General features: G+C 38.7%; 2 protein-coding genes across 4 annotated transcripts in view; one reads left to right on the plus strand and one right to left on the minus strand.

The window, feature by feature from the left end:
- The window catches only part of NLN (neurolysin), a 100,404-nt gene extending 97,459 nt beyond the window's left edge, over nt 1-2,945 (minus strand). The window contains exon 1 of one of the 3 annotated variants that reach the window (XM_032627830.1): nt 2,745-2,945. In XM_032627830.1, coding sequence (XP_032483721.1) covers nt 2,745-2,785 — 41 coding nt within the window. In that variant the 5' untranslated portion in view covers nt 2,786-2,945. The remainder of the gene's footprint in view (nt 1-2,744) is intronic. The other 2 variants (XM_032627833.1, XM_032627831.1) reach the window with 2 other exon arrangements.
- A 112-nt stretch (nt 2,946-3,057) lies between these two features.
- The window catches only part of SGTB (small glutamine rich tetratricopeptide repeat containing beta), a 46,944-nt gene continuing 27,620 nt past the window's right edge, over nt 3,058-22,381 (plus strand). Inside the window, exons 1-5 of the mRNA XM_032629084.1 lie at nt 3,058-3,263; nt 4,402-4,523; nt 13,489-13,592; nt 16,211-16,280; nt 20,105-20,204. Of these exons, the coding sequence (XP_032484975.1) occupies nt 4,424-4,523; nt 13,489-13,592; nt 16,211-16,280; nt 20,105-20,204 (374 nt within the window). The 5' untranslated portion in view covers nt 3,058-3,263; nt 4,402-4,423. The remainder of the gene's footprint in view (nt 3,264-4,401; nt 4,524-13,488; nt 13,593-16,210; nt 16,281-20,104; nt 20,205-22,381) is intronic.

Consider the following 22,381-nt stretch of genomic DNA (forward strand, 5'->3'; position numbering starts at 1 on the left):
CTTAAGTGTTTTGCAGAAATCCTCTCAAAAATGTAACATAGTAAGACTGTCACTTCAAGGAAAACAACTGATGGTATTTGTTACCGATGATAAAATTTCAGCTTTCAAATGAAAATTAGAATTTTGAAAAATTGTATCTGCCACCATGAGCTTGCCAGCTTTCTAGTATTTGAAGACTTTTATGATGGGATGATGATATTAAGGAATATGATTATTTGATAATGTAAAATATGTCAACATTAGGAAGCTATGTATAACACAGTGAGCCACTATTTTCCAAATGAATAGTGTCTGATATTACAAAATCATGCATAGGTAAGAGACTCATTACAAGTGTAAGACAGACCTATGGATTTTAACGTAACAGTAAGAAAAAGTACGTTGACAGTTTCATATTTCACATTGCAACCATTCTTATAAAAACTACACCTTGTCAAACTTTGATGTGATATCAAAGAACACCCATGATTATCTAAAACGTCTATAAAAATACTTTTCTTTTTCCAACTACATATGACAGGTGGGATTTCTTCATCTTCTTAAACCAAAACGAACCAGTGCAACAGAATAAACGTGTTAGCAGATGTAAGAATCCAGCTACCTTCTATTAAGTCACATATTTGTTTTGCAAAAACGCAAAACAATGCCATTCCTAGGATGGTTCTTATTTTAAAATAAATAAATAAATAAAACAAGTGTTGATGAAGACGTGGAAAAACTGGAACTCTTGTTCTTTGCCAATAGAGTGTAAAATGGTACAGTTGTTGTGGAAAACAGTAAGGTGGTTCCTCAAAAATTAAACAAAGAATTATCCTGTGATCCAGTAATCCTCCTTCTAGGTACCTATCCCAGAGAATTGAAATTAGAGACTTAAACAGAAATGTGCATGCCAATGATCATAGCAGCATTACTCAAAGTAGCCAAAAGGTAAAAACAACCCAAAGTCCATGGATGAATGAGTGGACAAATAAAATGTGGTATATCCATACAACAGAATACTACTCAGCCTTAAAAAAGAAGGAAATTCTGACACATGCTATAACACGGATGAAGCTTAAAGACATTATGCTAAGTGAAATAAGCCAGTCTCAGAAGAACAGATATTGTAAGATTCCCCTAGTATCAAGTACCTAAAATAGTCGAATTCAAAGAGACAGAAAGAATAGTGGTTACCAGGTACTGGAAGAGGGGATGATGAGGAGTTTCAGTTTGGGATGATGAAAAAGTTCTGGAGATGGATAGTGGTAATGATTACATAACAATGTGAATGTACTTAATGCCACTGAATTGTGCACTTAAAATGATTAAAATGGTAAATTTTATGTATATTTTACCACAATTAAAAATAAAAACCCAAAGGAAAAAAATCCACAATACCATCTTCTCACTGACTGTTTTGGAGATGTTTTGGAAAATAGTTATTTTTTGTTAAAAATGTTATTTATGCATGTAATGAATTTATTACTGTTTTAAAAATAAACTAATAAATACTTTAAAAATCTCCCTGGTTTCATTTCTAATATGGTAAATAAGGAAAGATATAACCCACATAAACAGAAGCTCTTAGGTCCTCAGTAATTTTTGAGTGGTAAAGAGGTCCTGAGACTAAAAAGTTTGAGAACTACTGTCAAATATGAAATTTATTCTCTCTTCTCACACCTGCATTATAGGAAGATATATATTTCTTCATTTGTTGGTATAGCTTCATTTGAGAGCTATACCACTTGCAGCCTGCAGACTAAAAGGACAGCCTGAAATATGGTCAAAATCATCACACTAACTCTTTATAATCACTACTGTCCCCAGATGCGCCAAAACTATAAGGACTGAGTAGCCTAAGGCTCCACACAGATGAGTGGCAACGTACAACAGAAAACTGTTAAAAAGCTTACAGGCTGATTGCTAGGTTCTAAAGGTTTTATAAGGATCTAGCAAGAAACACATATTTCCCTTTTTCTATTGGTTCTTCATTCAGATTTTCAGTTCAAAGCTAGATTTGGGAATGCGGGTGGTAGTGGCATTGTTTCTGAAAACCATTCCATCCAGCGCATCCGTGCAAAGAATTTAATTCTCTCACCATGTTGCTACTGGTCTACGGCACAGGGGTGTGGCGAGGGCGCTAAGGAAGCAGTCCAAAACAGCAGCTGGGGCTGCACCAAACCGTGTCCAAGCAATCATTTCCTCCATTTGGGGCCAAGTCAATTAGCCCCGGCCAGAGGCCGAATGTTTTATGGGAAGTAAATAAAAAGGAAATTAGAAAGCATGGACGGAAATAAGCAGCAAAATCATAGCGGCTGCATCTTGCGCGAGTGTTAAACGATGTGTATGCTAACGATGTGCATGAGGGGTAAATGAGAATTGTTATTCGAGTCTACAGCTGCTGGCACTGTTAACGACAGGTCTGCAGTTCTGGATGGGGACGAAAGTCAAATGATTTACTTATCCCGACCATATTTCTGCATTCGTTTTGGGCTGGGCCTGGGACCAGTCTCACTGCTTGCAGCTGAGGCAGTCCCAAACAAAGGGGAATGGACGCCCTCTCAAGGGAGTGGATGAAGAAAAGGTGGCCCCAAGTTCCCGCGCCAGGTGTCCCTCGGGGTAGACCATGCGGACTGTGGGGAGGGAGGGTTCCAGGAGCGTCGGAGGGGTGCTGTCTGGAAAGGCTGGGCGGAGGCGCCTGGCAGTGACGGGGCAGAAGACCCCGCTCTGCCCAAGGTCAAGGTTAACACGCGCACGGGAGGTACCTGTGGAGGCTTCGCACAGCCGAAAAGCACTGGGCTATCATGGGAGCGCCGAAAGGCGACGGCGGCTGAGGGCGCGCTGTCCTCCGGTTTGGGGGTGAGGGATTCGGGACGCCGGGAAGCCGCGCAGCGGCCTAGCAGGAGAGACAAGACCGGCGGCGGCGGCAAGCTCCGCCTGAACCCTCCCACGTGCGTCAGCCCCAAGCCGGCGCCCATTTCAGCCCCGCCCCGGCCCCGCCCCGGCCTGAGCCCGGCCCCGCCCCGCCCCGCGCCCGCTCCGCGTCCCGCCCTGTGCGTCTTGCACCGCCCCGGGGGCGGTTCTGGCGAGGCTCCTCAGCTGGGTTGAAGCGCACAGCTGGGTGGGCTAAGGGGCGGCGGCGGTCTGGGAGCCGGGGAAGTTTGGGCCACCGTTCGCAGTGCTGCGCTTCGAAGCCAGGCTCAAGCCCGGAGAATCAGCGGGGCGGCGGACCGACTTACCGACGCCCTCGGGCCCGCTACCACTGTCTCGCGTCCTCTTCCCTGGTAAGGGGCTTCTGTATGGGAGGGGTCCGTCTCCCGCCGCCCCAGACCGGGCCTGCACCGCGCACCCGCAGCAAACCCCGTCAGGGCCAAGGCGAGGCCTGGGTACCGAAGGGAGGGAGATGGAGGTCGATGTGCTCTGGGGAGAGGAAGGGGGAGAAGCCCGGAGGAGGTTGCCCTTCTCCATTTCCCCTCGCACCCCCGCTCCCCTCCCCCCCCATTCTTTTTTCACCCTTCTGCCCTGGGGCCTTATTTAGTACTTGCAGCCCCATGGCCTGTTGGCTGGGCTCGCTTTTAAAATAAGCACACAAATAATAAACGTCCTAGTGGTGGGTACCACACCCTGGCTTTGAATTAGGGAACCTGGGGAGCAGATGGATGATTCGATTTATTGGAAATAAGCCATTAATGCATGATGGCCCTGCGCCACTGTTTGGATGCGATAGTATTCCATGTGAATGAACATGACCCAGAGCTTCCAGTTTGTCCACGAGAGCACAGCCACTGCAGAGAGCATTGGTCGGTTTGTAGTATCCATCGTCTTAGGCAATGATTTTCTGACATGTCTTGATTAAATAGAAATGCCATTTTTATTAAAAATGACACCCAATGGCTGAACAACCTTTCCCTAATATATTTTCTCATCACATAACTGTCTCCACCTACAAAAGTAGGTGGAGTGTAAATTGTGCATACATTTGAAAAAAATCTCATGAAACAGAGGAAAATACTCAGTGTGGATCAGCTTCTGAGTCAGCAGTATGAAATCTCCCTCAACTTAGTACTAAAGCCTTTTGGGGATTTCTATATCTGCATCTATACCCCTGTCCTTTTCTGGATCTGTACCATATAAACTGTTAAGAGACAGTGAACTATTCAGTGAGAATTTAAGCTATGTTGTACATGTTTTGAGAAAGATTTTACTTTTGCAAGTTTTAACATAACCTAATATTACTGGGTGTAAATGAAAATGTCATACATTAGCATATCTATACTTTGTGCTCTCTTGACTCTTTAAAAAGAAAGGAATGAAGATAATACAGACTTTTTACTTTTAATGTAATTTATGACCCTTGTGATTTATAATCTTCACTGATTCTTTAAAATTACTTATTTCAGTGTTTTCCTTTTTCTTATCAAGGAAAAGTGTTTAAACTTTAAAAATGTCATCCATCAAGCACCTAGTTTATGCGGTTATTCGTTTCTTACGGGAACAAAGTCAGATGGATGCTTATACTTCAGATGAGCAAGAGAGTTTGGAAGGTAGGTACCTGTTCTCTATGTTCATTTGTGTTATAATTATAAATAAAGACTAAAATAGCTATAAGCGTGACTTTATGATCTGTTGTATCAAAATCAGAACATTTTGTAGATTTTTCAAGGAGAGAGACCTTACAATAAGGTTATGGTGTTTTCATTCTCTGAGGCTTGTTTTGTGTTTTACAATTAACAACAAGAGGACTATTGTTTTTTATTTATTTTAAAAATTATTTTATTTTATTTAATTTATTTTTGGCTGCATTGGGTCTTGGTTGCTGCACGTGGGCTTTTGGCGAGTGGGGGCTACTCTTCGTTGCAGTGCACTGGCTTCTCATTGCGGTGGCTTCTCTTATTGTGGAGCACGGGCACTAGGGCACGCAGGCTTCAGTAGTTTTGGCTTGTGGGCTCAGTAGTCGTGGCTTGCGGGCTCCAGAGCACAGGCTCAGCAGTTGTGGCGCACGGGCTTAGCTGCTCCGTCACATGTGGGATCTTCCCGGACCAGGGTTCGAACCCGTTTCCCCTGCATTGGCAGGTGGATTCTTAACCACTGCGCCACCAGGGAAGCCCAACTATTGTTTATTTATTGAACAACTATTATGTGTCAGAACTATGCTATTCATATTGTAGGGAAATTTTTCTCCACAGTAACTGTTAAGTTAGTTATTATCCGCATTCAACAGATAAGTAAATGAAAGCAGATAAAGTAATATAACACAGCTAATATGTGACAAAGCTGAGATTTAAATCCTGGTTCTTACTTTGAAGATCTTGTTGTCTTTTCCTAATAGGAAAGCATCCAGTTTAGAGTCAATATATGAAAACACCTTAGTCATCATAAAAGCACTATGCAAGTCTAATAATTATATCACTATTAAGCTCTGATAACTTCCTCTTGGGGGACTTGAAATAAGAGGATTTCACCCTTATCTATGTTAGCTTTAAATATTAGATTCAGTAATCTGTAAAGTTGAGCAGGACTTGGATGATAGCATCACATGTTTCCTTGACACCATCTTTTCTGCTTCATGTTTATGCATTAGAAAATTTAAATTCAGTATAGCCATAACAAGATAGAATTCTGCAGCTGGGCTTGTGGAGGTTCAATGAGCCCAGCTTCCTTGTGGCCTAAAGATTTAATTATTGCAATGAGACAGTACATTTGAGAGAATTTAATAAAAGTACAATTTGAATTGCCCATCTCGAGCTGTTTCTTATCTAAAGGGGACACATCTATTAATTTCAACAAGTACTTCCCTTGTGAATATGCTTTTAGGAAGTTGGGATGAAAATTGAGCATTTGCTCTAAATCTGCTTGCAATCTGGTGAGATTATCTTTCCAGGTGGCAGTGAGAGGAGCTGGTGACACACAGTTGGAGATTGCAATCAGTCTATTAGGGTCTTTTTGTCCTCCTTGATGGTTAGACTATGTGAAGATAAAGGCGACTGGTTATCTAAGGAAAATGTTGTTTATGGTGCTCTGTAGCAAACAGATAAGTGGAATCATTTATAAAAGATGTTTTTTTTTCTCATCAAAGGCAGTATAATACTTGTAAGGGCCAGAAAGAAAATTGAGAGTTTTTTAAAAACCAAGATGTTGTGTCCTATTTTTAGGATGGTATTTGGCCAAAACTATGTGTCTTCAGTTGTGTGTTATATATGGCATTCAGAAGTGGTGCCAATTGTTTTTGACCAATCCCTATTTTTGACTCTCTGAGTCTAATTTAATTGAACATGAAATCATGTGGAAATGTCTGCCCACCTTCTAGACATTTAAAAAAGCCCTAGGAGGACTTCCCTGGTGGCACAGTGGTTAAGAATCTGCCTGCCAGTGCAGGGGACACAGGTTCGAGCCCTGGTCCAGGAAGATCCCACATGCCAAGGAGCAGCTAAGCCTGTGCGCCACAACTACTGAGCCCATGTGCCACAACTACTGAAGCCCGCATGCCCTAGTGCTCGTACTCCGCAACAAGAGAAGCTACGGCAATGAGAAGCCTGTGCACCGCAAGGAAGACTAGCCCCCGCTCATTGCAACTAGAGAAAACCTGTGTGCAGCAGTGAAGATCCAACGCAGCCAAAAGTAAATAAATAAATAATAAATAAATAAATAAAATAAAAAAGCCCTAGGAGAGGAGCCTAAGTTCTCATACCAGCTTTACCACTACAGTGAAGCTGATGTATTATCAGCTTTGAGCCTTGTCATCAGGTTATGTCACTCACTCCTAATTATTGTCATCTGCTGACATCTGCTTCATGTTTTGACTCTCGTGGCTCCTGCGCACTGTCTCTGGCAGTACTCCTATCTTAATTCTTGGCAATTGTAATACATTCATACCTGATTCTTCCAGTTCTCTCCCACTTGGTTTCTTGACCTTCTGTACTCCAGTGATCTCAACCACTTTCACTTGCTTGGTCATACCTTAGACCAGTGGTTCTCAATTTGGGGCGATTTTGTATTATCTGGAGGTATTTTGGTTGTTACGACTGGGGGGCTGGTATTATTGACATCTAGTTGGTAGAGGCCGTGGATGCTGCTAAAGATACTACAAATGCTCAGGACAGTCCTGAACAGTAAAGAATTGTCTAGTCCAAAATGTCAGTAGTCGCTGAGGTTGAGAAACTCTTCCTTAGACCTTGTTATTGTTATCCTCCCTAATCTCTATCTTAAACATTTCACTTCTGCTGCCTGTCTTTCCAGCTCACTCCCTATAGAATCCCTACCCCAACAATTCTTTGACCTACCAATACCTCCAAGCTATTGATCCCTTACCTTTTCACACCCCTCTTCTTACCCAGCTTAAATTCCATTGTTGATTATTATAATCATGCTGGTGTATATGGCTCCCTTTCTTGTAAAACCCAGCCTTGTTTGAATCCAGCTCTCCACCTACTCCATGCCCATATCCATGTGACTTTGTATAGATGGAATGAAACACCCAGCTTTACTGACTAGTCCCACTTTGAGTTCATGATCGTGAGCCTCAAGTGGACCTTTAATGCTGCCCTCTGTTCCAAGTTCATTCATATTTTTGCTCTCTAGATGAGCACTTTAACACTTTCTCATGCCTTCTCAAAACCCCAAACCTCCTCCCCCGTACTCACTTTTTGTTGATGACCTTGGTTCTTACTCCATCAAGAAAATTGAAGTAATAAGAAAACAACTTCCACAGACTCTCTCTGCCCCATCTACCCACCTACCAGCATCTATACTCACATACTCTGCCTGTCTGCCTGTCTAACTATTACCATATACTATGGATTAAATATTTGTGTCCTCCCAAAATTCGTATGTTGAAACCTGATGCCCAGTGTGATGGTATTAAGAGTTGGGGTCCTCATGACTGGGATTAGTGCCCTTATGAAAGAGACCCCAGAGAACTCCCTCACTCTTTCTACCATGTGAGGACACAACAAGAAGGTGCTGTCTGTGAACCAGAAAGCAGGTCCTCACCAGATGTTGAGTCTGCTGGCACCTTGATCTTGCACTTCCCAGTCTCCAGAACTATCAGCCACCCAGTCTATGGTATTCTGTCATAGAAGCCCAGGCTAAGATACCATAGATGAACTATCCATTGTCCTTTCTAACTGAAACCCCTCTACTCGCAGACTGGATTCTATCCTACTCCAGGCTCTCACTCTAGTTATTTTACCCTCCTTGTCTTACATGAGCAAATTTTCAATCTCTTCTAGATCATTTCCATCAGAATATAAACTTTCTCCCTTCTTAAAAATTCAAAAACGACAATTAATTACTCTTGCCATACTACTACCTACCCCTCCCCCCACTGAAATATTGCCTGATTTTTTTGTCTCTTGCTGGAAAGCTCTTTGAAAGAATTGTCTGTACTTGCTTTCTGCAATTCCTCTCCTGTCCTTCCTTCCTTCCTTTTATTTATTTATTTATTTTTGGCTGCGTCGTGTCTTAGTTGCAGCATGCGGGATCTTTTGTTGTGGCATGTGGGCTCTTCGTTGTGGCTCGCAGGCTCTTCTCTAGTTGTGGCATGTGGGCTCCAGAGCTCGTGGTGCATGGGCTCAGTAGTTGCGGTGTGTAGGCTTAGTTGCCCTGTGGCATGTGGGATCTTAGTTCCCCAACCAGGGATCGAGCCCGCATCCCCTGCATTGGAAGGCAGATTCTTAACCACTGGACCACTGGACCACCAAGGGAAGTCCCATCTCCTACTCTTTCTTAAGCACTCCAGATAGGCCTTTGCCTCCATCTCTCCACTCATATTGTTCTCATCAAGGTCATCAGCAATTTCTGTGTTAGGTAGTTCAATGGTCAGTTTTCAGTCTTCATCTGATTTATTAGCTGCCTCTGATAAAGCTCCACCCATATACTTTATTTATTTATTTATTTATTTATTCACTTGGCTTCCAGGATACCTCATGCTCTCTTGGTTTTCTTCTAATCTCATTGTTTGCTCTTTCTCTGTTTCCTTTGCTTGTTCCTCTTGTTTTCCCTCACCTGGAATATCCAGGGTCCAGTACTTGATCTTCTTCTCTTCATTATCTGCATTCACTTTTTTGATGATGCAGTTAAGCTTCTTGGCCTTAAATGTTCTTTTTTATATGCTGATATCTCTCAAATGTATATGCTGATATCTCAAATGTATACCCTCAGGTCAGACCTTTCTTCTGAACTCCAGGCTTCTATATCTAACTGCCTACTAGCTATCTCCACTTATATGTCTAACAGGCACCTCAAGTTGAACATTTCCAAGACTGAACTCCTGATCCTCCCACCCAAAATCTGTTCTATTCCACAACTTCCCCAACTCAGTTGATGACAACTCCCATCTTTTCAGTTGCTCTGGCCAAAAGTTTTGTTATCATTCTGGACTCTTGTCTTTCTCTTAGACTCTGCATCTAACTGTTCAGTAAATCTTGTTGGCTGTGACTTCAAAGGATATCTTGACTTTTTCCCACTTCCACTGATATTACCCCTGGATAGAACTAAGTATTTATTTTACTGTGATGGCCTCTAACTGGTCTCTCTGCTTCTGTAATTGCTGCTTCATTGACTTTTCTAAATGCAGCAACCAGTGATCCTTTAAAACAAACTGTGTCAGATTCCATTATTTTTCCACTCAGAATCTTGCAGTGACTCTTCATGTTACTCAGTCATTGTTTAAAGGATCTATATAATTTGGACTTCTGTGATGTGTTGTTCACAGACTCCTCCTCTTTCTCATTTGACTTTAGTCAAATTAGCTTCCTCACTCTGAATGCACCAAATAAAATGCACCAAATGCTCTTTCCTAAAGGCTTTTGCTCCAGTTGTTTTCTCTGCCTGGAATGTTCTTCCCCCAGATAACGGTAATATCCCCATCTCCTTCAAGTCCTCTTTTCTGAATGAGGCCTTCCCTGAGCATGCCATTAAATCTGCAGCCTGCATCCCTGCTCTGCTCCCCATGCTCCCATCCTCTTCACCCTGTTCTACTTTGTATAGTATATTGTTTACAGTCTGCCTCTCCATCCCCCACTGCAATGGCAGCCCCAAGCAGTCAGGAATCTTTCCTGTTTTATTCACTGTTGTATACAAAGCTCCTAGAAAAGTGCGTGACACATGATAGGTGCTCAAAAAATATTTGTTCAATTGAATTGATGAATTGAATCAAGTGATCCTGGGCATCTCACTCATTTGGTCTGTATCTTAATTTCTCAGTCTGTTAGGTGGAGATCTCTGCCCCCTCTATCTAATAGATTTGTCAAGACAATTAGATTTGTCAAGAATTAGTGATGGCAGGTAATATAGCATATGGAAGCTTTAGTATAAAGTGCTATATAGATGGGATATGGTATTATTGAGAATTCTTCGCTTGTCCCTCTCCTTATCAGTACCAAACAGACTATTATTGTTTGGTGTTAAAGTGGAGCAAAATTGTATATAGAATTTCTTAAGATTTTTATGATTTATTCCTGAGTATAACCTTCTGAAAGGAGGATCACATATAATAATCCCTGTTTCATAAATGAAAATCTTGAGGTAAAAGTAAGATAAATTATTGCACCCAGGTTATTAGATTTTTTTCCTAGATTAATAATGATAATGAGAGTCCTGAGTTCCAAGGCTGTGGTGGGTTTTTTCACTAAACCATTTATCTCTCTAAATATGTGTTAGTGTTGAACACTAAACATTTTGGCAGCAAGTTTATGTATCAAAACAATTGTGTTTACTTAATGTGGAATCTAAAATAGTCAAACGCATAGAAGCACAGAGCAGAATGGTGGTTGGCGGGGCTGGGGTAAGAGGAAATGGGGAGGTAATGGTCAAAGGGTACAGAGTTTCAGTTATGCAAAATAAATAAGTTCTAGAGACCTACTGTTCAGCACAGTGCCTATAGCTAACTGGATTGTATACTGAAAATCTAGTAAGAGGGTAGATCTTACGTCAAGTGTTCTTAACACACACACACACACCCCAATAAAGGGGACAAGAGGAAATGTTGGGAAGTGATGGGTATGTATATGTCTGTGGCCTTGATGGTGGTGACAGTTTCACGGGTGTATTCTTATCCCCAAGCTTGCTGAGTTGTGTCCATTAAATATGTGCCGCTTCTTACATGTCAGTCATACTTCAGTAAAGTGATTTTAAAACAAACAAACAATTGTGTTTAAAAAAAACCCAAAGAGCCACCTCCTTTAGTAATACTTGATTGTGTCTAGAATGTGCCAGATCTGTGTTCTAAGGTTAGTGGCAGCAGAGGTAAAGGAGCTGGACTGGATTGCCTCAACAAGTTAGAGTGTAAAAATCCCTCATATTTTTATGTGGACTTTTCCCCTGTCAGTGTGATGTTCCATACTCTGATTCTGGTTAAGGCCTCGGTTGGGTTCTATCCACCTTTCACAAGGCTGTGAATTAATGTTTTGGGGGGAATAAGTGCTCTCTTCTGCACATTTTATTGTTTCTATTTCCTCTGAAATTAAACTGTTACTTCCACTGTAAACAAAGACGTAGATTAAATTTATTGAGCATCTATTATTTGCCAGGCTGTGTTAAAGTCAAAAGATAAATAAAATGTAGGCCTTATTGTCAAGGAGACAGTCTAATATGGGAGACCGATGTTTTAAGTGCATATAATGTAGTATGTGTGGTAAGTACGATACTAGAAACATGTACCAGCTAGCAACGTGGCACAGTAAATGACCAATATGATAAGGAAAGAAAGATGCCGATCAAAAAGAAATGTATACATATACATACATGTATTATTATTAATAATAATTGATTTTTAATTAATTGTCTTCATGGCAATGAGAGTCTATTTTCTTATGGCCCAGTGTGTTTAGTGCAAGTACAACTGAAGTAAAAGAACAACTACTTAGCAAGGATAGAAAGGGAGAGAATGAGGGTTGGGTAAACAGTGCATTATTTTCTTTCTAAAAGACACTTTGACTTTTGGTAGTTGGTAACTCAGTTTGTTATTCAGTCCCTTTTTTAAGGAGAATTGATCTGTGGATAGTGACAGTAATAGTGTTTCTTTTATGATAGAGGTAATTTTCTCAGGACCATAATGTATCTTTTAAAAGTCATACACAAATGTAATTGGATCTATAATAAGTCAAAGTAAGACAGATACCCTATGATCTCTCTTATATGTAGAATCTAAAAAATAAATAATAATAATAATAAAAACCCAAGCTCATAGATACAGAGAACAGATTGGTGGTTGCCAGAGACAGGGAGTGGGGAATGGGAGAATGTGTGACCTGTTTTTAATTTTTGTTTTTGGTTTAAACAAACTGAATTTAAAAAAAAAAAGTCATACACAAATGTAAGTGAATCTATTCCACACTGTCTAGAAGTACACTGGACACTTTGGCTACATCCCCATCTTGTTGAGCCAGAAGAGAATTCTTGTTCAAAGGAGAGCACTCTCGGGATAAGAATCTGCCTCCATTCCCCTCAGTGAGGACTTGTAAAAAGGGCAGGATATGCTTTCTTCACTGTTTTTGCCCTAGTTTAGGCTCCTTGTTTGTTTAGGTCATTGATGTAGGAACCCATAAATGGGTTTGTGCTTTTTTGCTTCCATTTTCTCCCTCAGCTTCCCTCTCTAATTCATTCTCAGCATTCTTACTAGACTACACTTAACTAGTATTTTATTTCTAAACACAAATCCAGTTATGTTGCTCTCCTTCACTAAAATCATTAATGGCTCTCCATTTGCCCATAGCATCAAATCCATGTCCTTTAAAAATATTATTTAAGGTGCCTTGTCATCCAGTGACAGACTTTGTTCTAGCATAATCGCCTACCATGTCTTTCCATCCAGTCTGTACCCTAGCCATACTGGTTATCTTGTCATACATCAATGTAGATGAGGCACCTGTCAACATTTAACATGCCATGTACTTTACTTACTGTGTTTGTCTGCCTCCTTCTATTAAGGGTGAGCTTCATCACATGGATCGTGATTTTTGTGTTAGGTTAACTGTTGTATCTCTACCACCTTATAACAGCACCTTTCACATAGTAGGTGCTTGGTAAATTTGCATGCCTGAATGAATTTTTAAAAGCCAAACTATTTTAACATAAGTAAGTATACCAGGATTAATATTTAGTGTTTCCTATGGGCCAAAGACTGTTTCTCTTACTATTTTTAATCAGGTTGAGAATTCTGTTTCTCACATTAAAAAAGATAATTTTTAAAGTTTTATTCAAGATACTGGTAATGGGGAATATGTTGTTAATGACCTGTTTTAAAAAGAATATGATGTAATACATATACTGAGAAGTTATATTCTAGGTAACATTTTTCTTTAAATGAGGAATAAGAAACTAAGTTGTCTTCCCTCAATAGCTCGTCTATAAACAGAAATCTTTATGCAGATGAACCATTTAGTTTTCCATATGTTCTGTGATCAAAATGCTGAATTACCACAGATTGCAGAGTGCAGATTTCTACCAGAAAAAAGGTTGTTTCTTTTTTTAGGTTGCTAATTTTTTTTCATTATTAAAATTTATTTCAAGTTGCAATTCAGTGCTTGGAGACAGTTTTTAAAATCAGCGCAGAAGATACACATCTAGCAGTTTCACAGCCTTTGACAGAAATGTTCACAAATTCCTTCTGTAAGGTAAGCTGTCTTTGTTTTCTCATTAGTATCTCATTTTCTAAGTATGACTGCAGTATTATGTTGGATTGTTAATATTTGAGGGGCCAGGCTTTAAGTAACTAACTTCTTCCTGGGTATAAGATAGTTGGTCCACATGGATGATTTGGGACCTAAAATATAACTTTTAATGTGCTTTAGATTTTCATATTAGTAACTCTTCTCATCCTCTCACCTTCTTTTATATTTAATGATATATCGTAGTTGACTTCTTAAGTCCTTTACAGTATCCGGGTGTTTTTAGATTTCTGACATCTGAATTGATATTCCCTGAAAACATGAAATACAAGTTAAAAATAAAAGTCTTAATGTTTAGAAAGAAACCATATAGAAGAGGCATCATCAGGAATTGCATCATCATTTTGAAGCAGATTTTATCAAATTTGGCCATTGATGGGGCTCTTTAAACAGGGAAAGGTTCAGGGTCAGTGTGCAAAACCAAGACTGAAATCCAAGTGTTCTGATCTCTGCTCCCTAGGACTGTTTACATGGTCTCTGGTTTCTGGCCTTTTCAGGAAATATGGACTATAAGATTGAAAAATCTAAAGGCTAGTGAGTTTAGGGCCACAGGGGGTCAGCCCACGTGGTTTTTCATTACATTTTGGTGCCACGTGAACCTCTTTTATTATTCTAACTCTGTATTTAAGCTTCAGTACAGAATGAGGAACTCAGGAGAGGAGCTGAAACTTGCAAGGTATACTTCAACTTGGCAGGGACATGGCTGAGAATACTGCACAGACTGTTTTTAGAATTTGTTGGGAAGAGGTTCTTAGAGTTGCAATGAAAATGGTAATTTGGCAGTAAACTGCTCCCTCTTTTTATACTTGGAAAAAGGATAATACAGTTATACATTAATTCATCAAACAGATGAATTCTAATTATCTGACAAGATGCAAGGAGATAGTGGAATGTCTCCGTGGTCCTTTTGTTTTCTTTGGTTTCTGTGGTTCTTTCATTTTCTGAGCTTGTGGCATCCTTAGGGAGCCCTATTTCAGAGGCTGGACATGGCTATGGCAGAAGACGACCTTCTTTACTCTGAGATGCCCGAGAGGCTTGTGGGTGAGACGGCACTTGGATTTGCTCACTCTTTAGCTCCTGTTATCATTGACTAGTACTGAAGAGATCAATACTTTTTTTTTTTCCTCCTAGGAAGCTCAGATTGATTGAATAGAGCTCTTTTTTTTCTTCTTCTTCTATTTCTCTCTGATTGTACTTAATTGTAAAAATTTGTTGCTTACTATTTTAAAAATATAGTTTCTTAAAACTGGCTCCAGGGCTTCCCTGGTGGTGCAGTGGTTGAGTGTCCGCCTGCCGATGCAGGGGACACAGGTTCATGTCCTGGTCTGGGAAGATTCCCACATGCTGCAGAGGGGCTAGGCCCGTGAGCCATGGCCGCTGAGCCTGCGTGTCCGGAGCCTGTGCTCCGCAACAGGAGAGGCCACAACAGTGAGAGGCCCGCGTACCGCAAAAAATAAATAAATAAATATGGTACATAGTATATTGACTACAAAGTATACTTTTTAGAAAATTATAAACATTTATGAACTTCGGAGTCAAGTTTAACAACAACACAATTTAAAAAGAATCTTCCAAAAATGGAAAAATACACTGTGTTTCCAGTGCCACTCAAGACATTTCTAAATTTTCATTTAGTTTTCATAAGCACTTTGGTTTGAACCTTATTGAAAAAGAGGTTTGAGGATGATAGTAGGTGCTAAAAACAGGAATCTTATACTGCTTATTATCTTTTTTTTTTTTTTTTTGCTTTACGCGGGCCTCTCACTGTTGTGGCCTCTCCCGTTGCGGAGCACAGGCTCCAGACATGCAGGCTCAGCGGCGATGGCTCACGGGCCCAGCTGCTCCGCGGCATGTGGGATCTTCCTGGACTGGGGCATGAACCCGTGTCCCCTGCATCGGCAGGCGGACTGTCAACCACTGCGCTACCAGGGAAGCCCATGCTTATTATCTTAATGAGGAAATAAATCTATGACCATTGTTTTAAAAAGTTTGGACAATATGAAAGGATATAAAGCAGAGACTGAAAATCCTACTTCCAAATATTCCTACTGTTAACCTTTTGTGTATACCTTTCCAGTCTTTGATTTTCAGCCTGTGTGCATGTGAATGTATGTGCATATATTTTAAACAATAAGATCATATTATAAATGCTTTTTTTGGTAACTGTGGATTTGACTTTCTTGACTTTCTCTTAGGATATTAACATTATGTTTCAAATTTTTCACTAAACAATCCTTTGAGCATAATTCTATTACTACTCTTTGTATACTGATTCTGTTTTTGTTTATGAAGTAGGATTTCTAGATACAGCGAAAGCAAGTAAAAAAAATTGATTCACAGTTCCCCGTTTTTTTCTAGAAAAAATTCCACATATTTGTTTTTCTAATAAAAGTATGTTGTGGGACTTTTTCCCTATTTCTTGCTGACAGTGTTATTTAGATGTTAGATGTCATGACATAGATTTATAGATGATGTACTAAATAATTATTACTTTAATTTATAGTTCTCTGGGATGACTCTTTATGTAGCTAAATGGAAGTACATTGTATTTTATTTAATTTCAGAATGACATTCTGCCTCTCTCAAACTCAGTGCCTGAAGATGTGGGAAAAGCTGACCAATTAAAAGATGAAGGTGAATATTTCATAGAAAAATTACTTAGTAAAGCTTTCTGAAACTCTAGGGAAAGTGACTCTGTCACCCAATAAGATTCTGGTTTGTACTGCCAAGACGGGGTTGTCGTAAGTCCTTGTGGCATTTGTGAAACAGAAATGAGCCTGGAAATATAGAATGGCTTGTGAACAATATAGGTATGGCTTGCTTCAAGAGAAGCAGATCTGTTGTGAGTAAAACTTGCAAAACAAGTCACTGAAGGGTTGATTATTTGCAACTGTATTTGCTGTGTGTACTCTAGGATCCCAAATTCTTTATGCTTAATCAAAGACATGAAAATGATTTTCAGTATTATTTTTAACTTTTGTATATTTAGCATTTTTGAGTTCTTTGAAATTTAATATATGTATATGGCATTTAAGAATTTATTAACTAGCACACATGATTACTGTTATTAAATTTTCTAATAGTGACTATTGAAGCATACTTGATTTTAATAAATAAGTCACCATTGAGGATCTGTGTTCAGTTTTTATATCACGTCAGTTTTGTTAAGCTATAGAGGCAAGCCAGGTCAGGCCTACAAGATTTGTACTAAAGAGCTGTAGGGCAGAGTCCTGATCCTTACCAGTAAATGAGAGCCAACAAAGACACTGTCCTATAGGCAGAGAGTTATTAGGGAATGTGCAATGTTCTGAAGCTGTACACAAATGGTTCAGGACCATTTTCTGGCCTTTTCTTTAGTTTATACTCTGAAGAAGGCAGTTGAATTTTTTTCTTAAAAAAATTGGTTGTTGTGTAAAAAGGTAGATACGGAAAAGAGTATGCTTTTCCTATTCCTCGGGCATGGTCCTTTCTATTAGGTCTATAAATTACACTATATCACTGCTTTTAATGGCTGCATTGTGTTCCATGGTACTGTTAGACCGTGATTTACTTACCTAGACAGATAATTTTGTAATCCTAAGTAAAGCTGTCTTAATATCTTTGTCTATATTTATTTTCACTATTGTGTGATTATCTTCTTTGGATTACATTAGAAAATGCTGTGTTTCCTACAAATAGACTGGTTTCAGTTTTCAATTTTTTATTTCCTCTAAGAAATCTTATCACTACAGTGACTTAAAATTTTAGAATTAGGACTTTCGTAAATTACATGTAAAATAAAGTAACCAGATCCTCATTGTCATTTGAATTATAGTATTCCCCAAAGAATTTGCATTTGAACTATCCAGATACAAATGCGTTTTTCATATATTATTCTCACTGAAACAATTTAATCTGATGTTTCTTTTTCCTTCTACTTAGACTTTTGTAGTGTGTGAAATCCTCAGTGATGTAATATATGCTCCACTAACATTTTGCTTTTGCAGCTCTCTTGTTTTAGCTCTAGTACTAAATGGCAAATTGAAATTTTATTTTTGTCCCTCATATTTACTCCCTCTGCATGGCAGAACATTGGGAGACTGCATTCCCTGTAGAGTTTGTTTTGATATAATGAATGTTAGTAAGTTGAGGGTTGGAAGGAGATGCAGAATGAGGCTCATTTACTCTGGCAGCAGGGGTAAACTGAATTACTTACTGCTGTGGCTTTAACCAAAAGCTCTTAATCTTTGTTTTCACTAAGACATGTCACATCTAAGACATGTTACACATAAAGTTAAAGCAATTGTCATACAGATTTTGCTATTCGTGTGAAAACAAATGGCCACGGTAGACTGTCAAGCATAGGGTTATTACAGGCTGCATGTTATACTTACCTGTGTTAATCAGGGCTTCTGGCCAGCTAGTACCTTCCTGGAAGGTTGCTTTCAAATATTTTTGTGTGCTTTGCTTCTGAAGAGCTGCAATAAGATCAGACAAAACCAAGAAGGGTTCATTGCTGTAATTCCCTGCCATGTCACAGAAGTAAAGCCATATCTCAAAGGGTTGTCTTGAGGATTAAAGGAGACAGGAGAGTTCTGTGTATAAATATAGAGTGCTGTGCAGTGCCTAGTTATATTTATCTTCACAAATATCTGTGTCCTGAGTTTTTATATATTGAATATTTTCTGACTTGAAGCTTTTTATCATTAATATCACTATATATATATATATATTTAGTATCTGTACACTTAGTGTGGTTTACGGGAAAAGACATACACTAGGTTTTACTACTACCCAAGAAATGCCATCCCAAGGCAAAAAGACCCAATGGCAACAAGAAAATCCACGTAACCCAGAGAATTTAAATCTTTTACATAGAAGAAGCAAATCTATTTAAGTACTGAGGCTAATGTAGTTAATTTCTTGCTCAATCATAAAAGCTATGTAACTTTTTAGCTTCATTTCTTTTTGGGGGTGGAGATGTAAATTAATTTTTTTAGCTTTAAAAATACAGCTTTATTGAGCTTAAGTGACGTACCATGGGATTTACTGTAACATGTATGAATTCATTGGTTTTTAGTATGTACACAGAGTTGTGTAGCCATCACCACAATTTTAGAACATTTTATCATCCCAAAGAGAAATTATGTAGAAATCACTTTTTATATTCATTTAGCAATCACTCTTTATATTCATTTCTGCTTAATTTGAAGTAATTTTGTATGATTTTAGGTACTCTTATCTACGTGTCTTTCCTTTAATCTTACTGTTATCTGCAAATTTACACTCTCCTCCCATTAAGTAGCTAATGATCTGTTAAGAAAACAAGGCTAATAGGAGAGCTTCTGGTTCAGAGAAAGCTGGAAGGAATAATAGAGGCTTTTGAGATGTAAACATTTCCTCGTAATCCCAGTGTTTTAAAAATTTCAATTTTGAGCATTGGTTCTTATTAGTGATCATGACACTTTTTTTCTGTTTAATGGATTACAGAAGATAGCCACAAGAAATCCCTTATTTTGCCGACCAGTCGTTAATGTAGCTGAATTATTGCCAGATGTGTCTGCAGAAGCCCTTCCTGAAGATCAGTATGCTGTGGGCTAGCTGTGGTATCTGAAATTCTGTCTTTCTAGAAATTAATCTCCAATAATCTTCTCTAAGAGAGAATCTATCTCTGGAAGGGATAGCACATAAAAATATCTGCCAATGACATTGACATGAGTAGTTTTACTAGCTTACCCTCACCACATGTTCCGAGGGCTTGCTCATCAGCAGGTGCATGTTTTGACAGGGAAGGAATGGAGGACCAGGTCCAGACTAAGATAGTGATTGTGGAGGGTGGTCCACCTGGAATGGGGTGGGGCAGCTCTAAAAGGAAAGAGAGAGATAAAGATAAGGAAGGTGAGAAGAGATTAGGTTTTGCCAAGAGGTAATCATAATTGTTACACTTACTTATTGAAGTCTGGTTTTATAAGATATTAAAAGATTAATTTTCATCTTTATTGGAGTACAATTGCTTTACAATGGTGTGTTAGTTTCTGCTTTATAACAAAGTGAATCAGTTATACATATACATATGTTCCCATATCTCTTCCCTCTTGCGTCTCCCTCCCTCCCACCCTCCCTATCCCACCCCTCCAGGTGGTCACAAAGCACCAAGCTGATCTCCCTGTGCTATGGGGCTGCTTCCCACTAGCTATCTATTTTACGTTTGGTAGTGTATAGAGTCTTTAAAAAATCAATTTTTGAGAGTGGCATGGTCAAAGATTAATTTTTTAAAGACTCTCCGTTGTTAAAAATCATTCAAACACACTGAAAGCTAAGGGGTATCAACTCTATAGTACAATATAAAATTTATTTCCGGTATGAATGAAAAATCATGTTGCTGACCTTCGTATTACTGTAGTTTCTATGATTAAAATTTATCTTCCAGACTTTTTTTTCCTGTATATTGTACTTACTGTACCTATTGGTTATTTTAGGCAATAACCACATGAAAGAAGAAAATTATGCTGCTGCAGTGGATTGTTACACACAGGCGATAGAATTGGATCCAAATAATGCAGTTTATTATTGTAACAGGTAAACTGGCACTGTTGTGGCAGGTTTACAGTTGTTAAACATTTGCATTAATAGCTCTGAAGGAGTTTTTTATAGCTCCATAAAATTTGTTTTTTTATTTAGAAAATTTTGAACGTTTGGAAACATAAAAGAAGGAAAAAATAAGCTCATAAATTTACCACTTAGAGGCAACCACTGTTACTAATAACCTTTTGGCATATGTTGTTTGATGTAAGAGTAATCAATTTCAGATTAATCTTTATTCACTAGGCATATCACAAACACGTTCTTATTTTATTTAAATCCTTCATAAACATTATTTAAATGAATACAAATTAGTTTATCATTACCTCTTAATCTTTTTTATATATCTAGCACCTTTCATTGTGGCTGGCAAACAAGCAGTATTATTTTTTAATAAATTGATAGATGTACCTTACTTTGCCTTACTTTGCTTTGTCCTACCGGTGGACATTGAAGGTGTCCCTTTTTTTTTCAATATTATAAAGCTGCAATGAACATCTTTGTTTCTAATATTATTTTCTGGACTTAAGATTTTCTAGACTTTGTACCTATCCTTGGAAATGCACTCAGTTGGTCTAACAGTATAAACATTTAAAAATTTATTGATGCTAATTTCAAAATTGTTCCGGCTTCTTTGAAAATATTTTGAAAATTCTTTTCTTCCCCTAGGATATGTGAGTGTATCTGTTTTTACCACACCCTTATCAGTACTAAGTACTTGAATTATTATTGTTAATTTAATATTATTCTTATTTTAATAGTGATTTGTAATTTACATTTAATTACTGGTGAGGTTGGGCATTTTTCAAATGTTGGCCATTTGTGTTTTTTTTTTTTCTCTCTAAATTATTTGTACCTGTGCCAGGCCTCATCCTGTTTGACCTCAGACATTTCTTCCCTTCCCTTTTCTGCCCTTTTTCACAGAGGGTCTGACCCCTGCAGGCTATGTTTCCCAGGCTCCTTTGACACCTGGGTTTTGTCTGTGTTCAGCCGTGGGAGGTAGTGGCAGGAGATTGGAGGGCAGAAGGAAGGCAGAAGTTGGGTATTTCTTCCCCTCTTTTTACATCAGGGTGTTTATCCAGCAGGGGCTGCTTCTCCTCCTTGTCTCCAGCTCCCACCCAAGACACCCGCTATGGTCCCAGCTTTTTCCAGGTGACATTGGGTTTTGGGCTCTGCACTCTGTTCTGTCTTAGGGACGGTAACGGCTTCCTGCTGTTGCTAATCTCTGCATTGATGCACAACCCCCTGTTTGGCATCTCAGCTCTTCCATCAGCTATGTAATGAATTCCCTGCACTAAATTTTTTAAATATTAAAATTCCAATAGAACTTTCTGCAGTGATGGAAATGTTCTGTATCTGCATTGTCCAGTACAGTAGCCACTAACCACAGTGGCTGTTAAGAACTTGAAATGTGGCTAGTGCAATGGAGAAACTAAAATTTTAATGGTTAATTAATTTAAGGTCAATTTAAATTAATTAAATTTAAATAGCCATATGTGGCTTGTGGCTGCTGTACTGGACACCATAGCTCTATATTAAAGATAAAATCCCTTTGTCCTAATTGCATAACTTATTGTTTGCCCTTTAATGTTTTTCATATGTAAAAGTTTTAAATATTTATGTAGACAAATTTGTTTATCTTTTCTTTTGCATTTTATTACAGTGTTTTTAGGCTGAAAGCTCTCTGCATTTACAGACTTGGCAAATAACTTATTTTTTCCTTTACGTTTAAATTTTGTCATGCCAAGTCTATTTTAATCAATCTGAAGCTTTTTATGACAGATTTATAAAAATTACCTTTTATTATATAGTAAGTTCTTAGATTTGAAAGAGATCTTCAGGTTAATTTGGTCCAATCTTTCATTGAGTTATTTTTATCATATTTAGGGTATTCATACCCTTATGAGATAGTCCCTTCTCTCCCACCTTTTCTTTTGTGGTTATATCTGTTAGAAAAGTCTTCCTTGACACTGATTTTGTTTCCCTGAAGCTCCTGTAGCTTCTCTCAATTGACTTTATTTTTATTCTTATGGACAATTATAGAATAAGTGTGATTCTTCTTTTTCATGACAGTACCTTACATTTTGAAGTTTGCTACAGTGTTCATTTAATTCTTTTCTCCACATTAAATGTTCACAGCTTTTTCCACTGTATCTCACATAGGTCAGTTTTAA

The sequence above is a fragment of the Phocoena sinus genome, chromosome 3 (genome assembly GCF_008692025.1).
Source record: "Phocoena sinus isolate mPhoSin1 chromosome 3, mPhoSin1.pri, whole genome shotgun sequence".
NCBI lineage: Eukaryota > Metazoa > Chordata > Mammalia > Artiodactyla > Phocoenidae > Phocoena > Phocoena sinus.